General features: G+C 46.2%; 2 protein-coding genes and 1 long non-coding RNA gene across 4 annotated transcripts in view; 1 reads left to right on the top strand and 2 right to left on the bottom strand.

Moving 5' to 3' along the window:
* The window catches only part of LOC125948299 (uncharacterized), a 1,837-nt gene extending 1,138 nt beyond the window's left edge, over positions 1–699 (top strand). Inside the window, exon 2 of the long non-coding RNA XR_007468564.1 lies at positions 1–699. This exon is cut by the window's left edge and continues 423 nt beyond it. This is a non-coding gene — a long non-coding RNA (uncharacterized LOC125948299).
* A 58-nt stretch (positions 700–757) lies between these two features.
* LOC125948298 (uncharacterized) lies at positions 758–1,657 on the bottom strand. Its single transcript, XM_049674231.1, has 2 exons — positions 1,522–1,657; positions 758–1,446 (listed from the first exon to the last, which is right to left on the bottom strand). Exons 1-2 carry the CDS (start codon positions 1,614–1,616, stop codon positions 1,182–1,184), a joined length of 360 nt encoding a protein of 119 aa, XP_049530188.1. The 5' UTR covers positions 1,617–1,657; the 3' UTR covers positions 758–1,181.
* Positions 1,658–6,639: 4,982 nt separating this feature from the next.
* LOC125958226 (DNA topoisomerase 1) overlaps positions 6,640–10,000 on the bottom strand; it is a 10,126-nt gene continuing 6,765 nt past the window's right edge. For both annotated transcript variants that reach the window (XM_049691460.1, XM_049691467.1), the window contains 3 exons: positions 9,751–10,000; positions 9,490–9,671; positions 6,640–9,409 (listed from right to left, as the gene is read on the bottom strand). The exon at positions 9,751–10,000 is cut by the window's right edge and continues 1 nt beyond it. In XM_049691460.1, the coding sequence (XP_049547417.1) occupies positions 9,307–9,409; positions 9,490–9,671; positions 9,751–10,000 (535 nt within the window). In that variant the 3' untranslated portion in view covers positions 6,640–9,306. The remainder of the gene's footprint in view (positions 9,410–9,489; positions 9,672–9,750) is intronic.

A 10,000-nucleotide genomic window follows, 5' to 3' on the forward strand; every position in this document is an offset into this window, starting at 1 on the left:
ACCGGGGCATACGAGCGCGGTGAAAGCAAACAGGAAAGAGACATACTACAAGGCAATGGTTCCGTTTAATCAGCTTAGAATTAAATTTAAACAATTAAGCTAAAAAAAATTATCAAAAAATTCAAACCATTACTGATAACCTACTTTAAAGTTCTAGCTACTAATTCGTGTGAGCATGAGTGTGTCTGTGGGGTGCAATGAGTGCAGATACGGGATGGGACAATGCAAAATGAATGGTGGTGTGGGTCGTGGTGGTACAGAGACATTCGAAGGAATTCGATTGATCGCCGGATGAAAGTGAAAGGATTCTTCCTTTGCTCTTTCCAGCACGTGTCGTGTACCATATCTAAAGGATCTTGACCCTTCCTGCTAAAATGCTTAACGTTTATGCTTTTGTCTACTACTGAAAGGAACGCATGCTTCACGATACTAAAGGTACGGCACATAAGTTACGATGAGGCAATAGAATTCAAACTACACAAACGTTCAATAGAGACAGTCCCATTCAGCGGTTTAGGAATGATTGTAACAATATTATAGTTTCATTATGTTACACTTTTCCGCACTTTCGTTATTGGGAACTCTAATTTGCTATACAATCGGGCTTAGAAAGCATCAGAGAGACATCGATCGAGACCAGGAATGCGTTTTATTTGCAGGAATGTACCAATACAATAAAGCAAAAATTATCCAAACCACCGTCGAGTGCATTGCAGTATTACTTTGCTCATTTTCTCTTACTCCAGGGTGTCCATCAGCAGTTTCGCGAAATTCAACAGTATAAGAACCACCATTTAAAACAGCATGACTCTAAATTGTTCTCATTTACATTTCTAAATTGTTCTCATTAAACCCTTATTTTTTAAACCATTTGGTTTTCACGCATATTCATTTTTAACATGGTACTTTACATTTTCTGATAAAAATGTTGAACACTGAAAAGTAATGAATACGGAGCAATACTCATTATAGTTTATTTCTGGCAACATTTCTTCAACATTTCATTAAACATATGTAAGGTAATCATATCAATCAGGGGCAATTATTGAGTTAGTTGGTACATCCCGATAGGTTGAGTGGTTTAAATTTCTCCAGTTATTCCAATCTATTTATGTATTATGTAATGTAAAGAACGATCAAGCATTAGAACCAAGAACATATTTATTGTAAGATCCCATCCCTTATTTTTTCTTTTTACCATCGCTTTCACTCTCCGCACTATCATTCCCTTCTCTGTCGCTATTGTCCCCCATTTCGTCATCCTCCTGTTCTTCCTCGATCGTGCCATCAGCATTTTCAGGCACTTCTACATCCACTTTCCTCTGCTGTTGGGAATCATCTTCCGTCGGTTCAGTAGGTGCAACATGCTGCTGCTCCAGCTTCTGGTACAAACGTCCCTGATTCTTCTCGAGATATCCCGGCAACCAGAAGACGGCCTGCACGAGCCTAATCACAAACAAAATTGGTTACTGTTACTGAGTTTTGCATCGCAATTTGACATCAGCACGACGCATTACTCACTTGAATAGAACCCATCCGCAAAACACCAAGCACAGGCAGGTGCCGGAGCTTTGCACCATGGCCGCATAATCGGGTACCACCTGTTGGTGTTTCATGTTGATTCGCCAGCCAGCTAACAATTAACGATCGATTACCGTGGGAAAGGAGGATCTCGACTAACGTGGCGCTGGACCGTTCCGTTCGCAGCCACGACACAGTATTGATTGATCTTTTGACTGACTCAAATCGAACAGGAACCAAAATCGAAACAGCCCCATCCTTCGCTTGCTCTGGCGTGCAGAGGACCCCTGAATTCCTGTTGTATTGGATTCCACCGTTTCCATAGCGATCGTGTGCGTGGGACATGCAATTTGAATGGTAGGCCACGTGTCCTTGTTGTCGTTGCCATCGTCGTGGACGCCGTATATTGTTTGCCATGCCGGTAAAAGATTGATTTTTACCTGCCCTTGTGTTCATCAACTCCTCTTCCTCCATATGACCCATCATGACAGGCAGTGGTTATGTTGTACGGCACTGCAAGTAAAAAACGGTTTTTTTTTGTTGTCTTGATCATACACACTGGGCACCAATCATACTGTAGTTGGAAATATCTGGGCGCGTGCATTGAGCGTTTGGTGCTACTAATTGCGCGCAATTAATAGTGGGTCTGGATTTTAATGGTTTTTTCAGCTTTTTAAATCTCGAATGCCAGGAAGGACAATGAAGGAACGCGACACAAACGCAGTTACACATACGTTTAATTAAAAACATTACAGAAGCGTCGCCATTATATCTGAATGAATTATGACTTCTCTCTCGTGGTGATGCTTTCCTGATATTTATTTATCAAAATAAATGAGAATGAGTGTAAAATCCAACAGTTACTATAAATGGTATTTACTATTCTTACAATGGCTACTAGCTTACACCCAAAAGGTAAACTGTGCCTCAAAGTCTAGTGTAATGTTTGGGGATGATCCTTGTACCTGGAAGAAGACGCCAGCATTTCATGCGCAAATGCAATCGCTTACTTACTTGAGGTCACTGGAAGAAACTTACCGTAACCAACGAAATAGGAGCTAGGCTGGAAAACCCTTGTGGCGAAGATGCTTGTCGTTTTCTACGATTCCAATTCCGTGCCATATCGGAAATTACTTGACCAGCAGCAGAGTGTGTCATGCGCTATGGCAATTGCCGGTCTCCCTGGGATCATGATTGAAACAGAACAGCACACTTTACTTTCGTCACGCTAAATGACGATTTATTTCGATGTCCATGAGTCTTATATAGACGCAAGACTTCAAGATGTTACCAACGACAAACATGTGTTTCAGGGAAGATTGCACCGTCCATCCTACCAACCTACACTGCAACGAATCCCAATGCTTACTAAGGACCATGTGCTGTGCGGATTCGAAAGCATAACGAGTATGGGCTGCGTGAGAACATGGGTACATAGCGAACCTTCTGCGTAGGCATTTGTGTGCGATTTTATGAACTTTATGCTTGTTGCTTTGTGAAGTTCCTTTCCGCCATGTGTATGTTTCATTTACGGCCTAAATGGCGGGTTCGTATGCTTATATTGATGTTTGTCCTGCGTGGTGTCTGTTCAACATGTTAATGTTCAACATTTCTCCATAGTTCACAAATGATAAAGACGATCATTTCCAGATCACAGGCTATCGGGACATTCCAGGATCTTGTAGACAAGAACATCACCAAAAAAAAATGTTTTATGCCAAAGAAGAATCCAATTAAACGCTGGAAGATTGAAAATCAGCCACTCAACCGCATTAGATTGAACATGTCCAAGTGGCACAATTCAGATTGATCGATTACCTATGGAAAATGTCTCGTCTGCCCTATACACATCTTCCCTATAAGTCCCTTATACCATCGATATAGCCAAACGGCGCGGATTTCTCAGCTCGCCCGGACAAACGGTCAATAACCTCATCATCCCGCGTATTGAGTAACAAAATCCATCCTGTTTGACCCACAAACCCATGTCACCTGCTCTTTCCCTTGCTGCTTCCCCTGGACGTGGTATGCAAATTTCAGTGGCGCCCCCACAAGCACCGGGAACAGAAAAACACTTTCCTTTTCGGTGCAATCAGTGCGCATTAAATTGGAGCACACGAACTGAGGCAGCTCCCTGTGGTTCGCTTCTCCCCGCCTCCCTTGTCTCCTTCCAAAAAAATCGGCCATTGTAACGCTTGGGTTCTCACCAGTCGCAGCAGCGGTGGTATGATCGTTTCGGATCTCAGTGTTTGTCAATTTCATGCCACCGAACCGAGATTGTGTCGAATCGGGCCGGGCCTCCGCCTCCGAAACCGAAATCGATCTTGGTCGCGATCGATCTCCGGTTGATCCAAAATGCAATCGATTTGCATGGCATGCCGTGAGCCCGCGTCGGCGGAAGGATACGGCTGAGTGGTTCCTCCGGTTTCTCCGAATTTCGGTTCACCAACCCCCCTTTTTAGTGGCTCCTTAGCATGAGCGGGCCCGGTAGATTGCGTGCGTGCGTGGTTTTTATTCCATCCTTTCATTCCGCTCGAAGGCGCGATTATTCAACACCATCCTGCGGTGATCAGTGCGGCTGCTAGAGACTTATAAAGTTGCTACCCCAAACGATCGTTCGGTATCAGTCAGAAAATGGCCTTCGGTGGTGAAGGTTGCAGTAGCAGCAACAACAGCATCAGCACCACTCAGCAGTAATAGGATTCGCAGCAATATCAGCAATATTATCACTCGTTTCGCGACAGGTTCGACACTTCTCTTCCGTTTCCGTTACGTTTCGCGTTCCCTTTCCGTTGTGTCGTGATGGTTTCAAGAGTGTCCTTAGTGTGCTGGTTGCTGGTTCTGCTGGGGTTAGCCGCGGTAAGCGTCACTTCCGGTGCACTACTTCGCTTCGCCAGTGAGTTCGATCTTCAGCCACCACCATCGGCGATTGCGGCACTGGAGGACGATGATCTTGACGATCTGCATGAGTTCCGACTGTTCGATACGGCTCGACAGACGACGGAGTTCGACGAGTTCGATGCGGACACACCGTTCTTCCGGACGGATTATGATCTCTCACAGTTGAGCCCGATCTCGGCTACACCGGCCTTTACCCTCGACTCATCCTACATCCGGCCGGACAGCGTGCTGTTGGCACGCGCCAAACGTGCCAACCGTTTGCGAGGATCAAAGCTGCGTAAGCGCAACCAAGAACCAGAACTGGAAACCGATCGTGACGACGCGGCTAACGACGATGAGGATGATGACGACCACAACGAGGAGGAGGGCAAAGAAAACTCCGGTGAGGTGAGCGGCGATGTGGAAGATTATGCGACCCGGTACGAGCAGTTCATCGCCAAACACTTTGATGATGTCGAAGCAAAACGAAACCGGCCAATGGCTGCGAAGCAGCGAAAGGCCACCTCATCGAAGGGATCCGGCAAAGGTGGTAAGGGCAGGAAGGCAGACAGCAGTGCGGATGATACCGAAGACGACGGGGAGGATGGCGACTACAAGTTCGATCGGTTCGATTACTCCGCGTCCGATGATTACGAGCGCATTAAGGCGGAATCGGAGGAGCAAAGCAAGCGGCTGTCGGCCGATCCGCGGAACTGCCGTACGTACGAGAAGGACGGAATGGTGTGTAGCGTTTGTCACGATCCGGCCAGTGATAGTGCGTCGGAGAGCTGTGCCTATGCCACGGAACCGCACCACCGGAAGTACGCGTTCGTGAAGGAGCGAAATTACGACAGCAAAAAGGATGGCCCGAAGCGAGAGCAACCCATGGCCGACAACGATGAGGACGATGAGGACGAGGAAGCAGATCGTACGGACGAGGCTAACGGTGGTTCGGTTGATCGTCCTGAGCGCCAAACGATGGTCACGACGACGGGAGCGAGTACCAGCAGGAAGCCACTACCACGACCGATACTACGCTCGAACCCTCATCAGCTTGCCAATGGTGGTGGCTATCGTTATCAGCCTTCGATCGTATTGAAGGATATGCGTTCGAACAGGGCTCCGATCAGTATGAAGCTGCGAGAGAAAGGTGACCAGCCCGAGAAGGACGCCCCGGCCGATTCCGATATCTACGTGATGGACTACGGGGAACAGGATGAGGTGGCGAAGGTGTTGAGTGATTTCGCGACACGTGACTGGTCCAACTGTCGCAAGACGAAGCGATCGAAGGATGGCGAGATGACCTGCTACCAGTGCAAGGATGCGGCCGGTGTGAACCACGAGGAGTGCATGTACGTGTCCGAGTCCCGGCAGATTGCGAGCCGTTTACTGTTTCCACCAGCGCCAGCGAGCGTATCCCCGCCAACGACGACGACAGTTGATCGAAAGCGAAGAAAGGTGGTGGCGGTGAAGAAGGAGCAGCTATCACCCATGCCGGCAACCGAGGGTCAGGGCCCTGCCAGGGAAAAGCAAACGGTCAAGCGGACGGTGTCGTTCCGCAGCTTCGTCACCGGATCTGGTGCGACGGGATTTGGTGCTTCGGGGGAATCGGACAGTCCCAGTGAGCGGGTCATTCACTACGAGCATCACATATCGCACGAGGTCCCGTAACGGTGGCCGGCTATAGCGGGCAAAATGTTGTTTCACGAACTGCAAGAAATATAGATTAATAGCATTTATCTCTGGTGAACCGAGTGCCCCATTTACTTTTTGTCGCATCGCACCGTACTTTTTTGCGAGATTAGATTAGAGTTTGTAATAAAGTGAATGATGCTCAGTACAGTGCATATTCTGGTTTTACTTTGGTATTATCTGTGAGAGATTTGTAAGATGAATCGCTTGCTCCGTTGTTAATAGAGAATGAATTGAGGGTGTTTCTCACTACCAATAGCTTACTCAGGTTATATTTTGTCTATTGCACAAACAGAAACCAACGGCAGTACCCACAGTAGTAAACAAATCAAGTGGCAAGCTTTGCACATAACAAGTAAGCCTTGCAAAGTTGTAATGTTTATTCTAGTTTTTTTTTTTTTTCAGACACAGACATACGCAACAACTTCACTAGTTTTTGGGACAAAAGAAGTAGATGGGCGATATACTTACTCGAAGAGAATACTCGTTCATAATCACAATGAGTTCTTTCAATATCATTGCTTGCACTACTAGTATTTTGCATTTCTTCTTATGTCCTTTATTCAAATCATCGCTCCAGCATCGTCACTTCATCCTCGCTCATTATTTATGGTCAAAATCTTGTCTATTTTTTTATTTTATTTTTTATTTTTTGTTATATTTTACCTTCAGCCCTTCGCACTTCTCTCTCCTCTATATGTTTTGTCTAGGTTCTATAACGGTTTATCTTCTGCAACCCTGGATTCCCCCCGTGAGTTTATGATTTCAATTTAGTTTCCATTCTTTACCGCCCGGTTCGGCGTTAGTGATTTCCCACGATTTGTTGTTTAATTATCTTCTGTCATATCTATCCAGTGCTGAGACAGTCGAGGAAATTCACTTCAGTTCTCTGTAATTGGTGGACCAACCTTGCCCTTTATCTGTAGCGGGGTACAGCTCGAGCGGGTCTTATCATGGACAATCGGATAATGAAGTCACGTTTGGTCCTGGTCCTGGGCAACTACGGCACTACATTCGGTCTGGTGTATCAGTAGCTCAAGGCAAATGATGCAGCATCGCGAAGAAGTTATGAGTTGGCGATGCAACAGGCCATAGACTTAACCATCCCTTGGTTTACCCACTCTTCCGGTGCTTCGTTGCTGCTATCTTTCATTTCGAATTTTGTGTTTCTCACTGCATTACATAGGCGAACTCGGTTGCTCGCAAAACGGTTTAACGGATTCCGATCGCCTCTTGTGCTTACACCTCTTGAGTGACACATTCTTCATCGCCTTTCACTCTCTTCGTTTACTACTCTTCACCTTACGTATCACTCTTTAGCGGTGCATTATCGGGTGCTTTGCGTCAGTGGCGCACGATTGATGTTGATGAGCACCGGCGCACTGAGCCCATCATCTTCAGCCTGGTGCTCTGTCCACCAAACCAAACAATGCCATACACACAACCATCGCAGCACTACAAATTCCAGCGGGTATATTGATGAATTGATATAATCAGTTTAAGTTTATATTTTGCGTCATTTGTTGTTTAGATCCGACTATATTACACTGTATGTTGCTTCTCCTTGCTACTAGTAGTTTAGGAGTCATTCGGCGGCAAGTGTGTTGTCTACCGTCTCGTTAACGCAGATGGTTCTGCACAAAACCTCTTGCTTGTTTAATAAAAATCACACTCACACACATACACACGCACACTCTCACACGCTCTCGCTTTCGGGCACACACTCAGAACAAAGAAGACAAAAACCAAAATATCCTAGTATCTTATACACTACGGAACCTTAGAACCTATGTAATGCTTTCCATCAAAGCCCTCACATAAAATCACACTCGCGCTCACGCTTTTTCGCTCATTATCGTGTCCCTTGTGGTTGAAAAGGAAGGACGAAAATGCACCACTACTACCCACCTGCTGCACACACCACCATCTAGCTTTGCGGGCCTTTTTATCTGATCCATACTAACTCTTTTTGCCGTATGATCCGGTCCCCGTGGCGTGCGCCCTGATAACCTTTGTTTATGCGTTTCCCATCCCACGTTCATAACTATCAGCATGTTGCACTGATTGATCGGATCTCCGCTCTTCTTTTTACGATCAATAGATTGCTCACCAAAATTAAACCAAAATAAATCAGCTAACTTAATCTGTCTTTGCGAGCAGTTAGGATGAATGGATCTTATATGCCTGTTGCCAGTCCAAATGATTGTACACAGTGTTGGTCTACCATTTTGTTTTTCAACAGTTGCATTAAGCTTTCGCTTGCTAAATAAACTCTAACTAAATTTAAAAACAACCGTTATCTACTACGATACAACCTCTACACGGTTGCCTTTGCCTACTTATTCCAGAAGAGCGGAGACCACTGGAAGAAAGATGCCATTCTGATGGGCTCTCGCGTGCGTATTGGGTGTTGGCGGTGGTGGTGGGATTAATTGTTTATAACGAAGGTTTCACGAAGATGGGTAGTATAGATAGTCTCGAGCATCTGATTTGATGGATGAAATTTCTCTAAAATAAATTACAATTCTGCCGCTGTTACCGACCACCGATCAGACAGCGCGTAAAGTGTGTATGTGGCGGCATTAACGACGTTTGTTAACTGCCGCCACCACCTCCAATTTCTTGTTCCTAGCTGTTGCTTCTCAAGAATTATAAAACTACGATTTTTACTAAACCAACTATAGGTTGTGTGCGCTCTGTTCCTTCCTCCCGCGGGCATAATCCTTTAACGGAAGGATTTTTACAAAACTCAATCTCTTTCACAAAACCTACGCCCAGAAATGGTCGGATACGTCATATCTTAACACAAAAGATAATCGGTAACAGTGTTTCCCGGCATAGTCTACTGTGGTTGAAACGACGAATAAGCGACTATGTCAGCACCCTTGCAGGTTGGTTGCTATGCTGCAGGCAAATGATGCGGCCAACAGCATCGCCTTCTTGCTGTTGGACCGTCAGTAGCAAGCATCCAACAAGCACATGGCCCTGGAATCTGCTTGACAAACAGCTCCTATACAAAGCAAATATTGATGCTAGCCCCCCATCGACCACCCTTGGGGGGTTGGGTGTGCACACCTAACCAACATCCAACTAATCACACCGGCAGCAGTTTGCGGTTGCAGCATTACACGCAACTCACGGACTGTTTTATATAGGATTGAGGCCATGGTTGGCTGTGTACCGCCTAGTAATTCCACTGTTCACGTACGGCGTCTAGAACACGTACGTTTCATCGGCCATATCGATCGCCCAACGGAACTTATCACGCTGCGTTTTGTTGAAGATTTTCTCTATCGGCACACCGAATTTCTTGCACCTGCAATACAATAGAATGTATCGTGTTGGTTAGAGGCAACTATTGCAGAGGGTCCAACAAATCGCGTTTCACCAGCTTACCATGCAACGGAAATACGTGGATCCAGATAGTTCAGCTTCGATGTACCGAGTGCAATGGTTTTGTTCTCATCTCTGTCCGTTTCCTGCAATTCTAGCTTCTTCAACTGCTCCTTCAGTCGCTCCAGCTGCTTGGTTTTCTTGTCTTTTGCGCTAGCATCGCGCACATTGCTCTTTTTGAGATCCTGTTGTAAAGCAAACAAGAAAACGTCGTAAAACACGCTTTGGAAACGCTTTTGACACCAGGTGCCACCACGCCCCTACCTTCAGTTCCTTCTGACACTGGTCGACCTGCTCCCGTTTGACGCGTATCTTTTCCTTCAAATTACCCATGCTCTTCTCGTGCGTCTTCGGTACGGCCCGCTGATGGTTACAAAGAATGGCTACCGCACGGTTGGCCCGATTGTACGCGAGCAGCTTCTCCGGCACGGAACTGTTCGGATCGGTTAGCTCTTCCAGCTGCTTCTGCAGCGTGAACGAAGCGTTAAACGTACGGAACACCTTGGCAGTGAGT

Source organism: Anopheles darlingi, chromosome 2 (assembly GCF_943734745.1).
Source record: "Anopheles darlingi chromosome 2, idAnoDarlMG_H_01, whole genome shotgun sequence".
NCBI lineage: Eukaryota > Metazoa > Arthropoda > Insecta > Diptera > Culicidae > Anopheles > Anopheles darlingi.

What these genes read in the sequence shown, in the direction of transcription:
- LOC125948298 (XM_049674231.1), bottom strand. Translation starts at nt 1,616, where the DNA reads ATGAAACACCAACAGGTGGTACCCGATTATGCGGCCATGGTGCAAAGC. An exon ending in TGCGGATGGGTTCTATTCAA is followed by an intron (nt 1,447 to 1,521) that starts GTGAGTAATGCG and finishes GTTTGTGATTAG; the next exon opens with GCTCGTGCAGGCCGTCTTCT.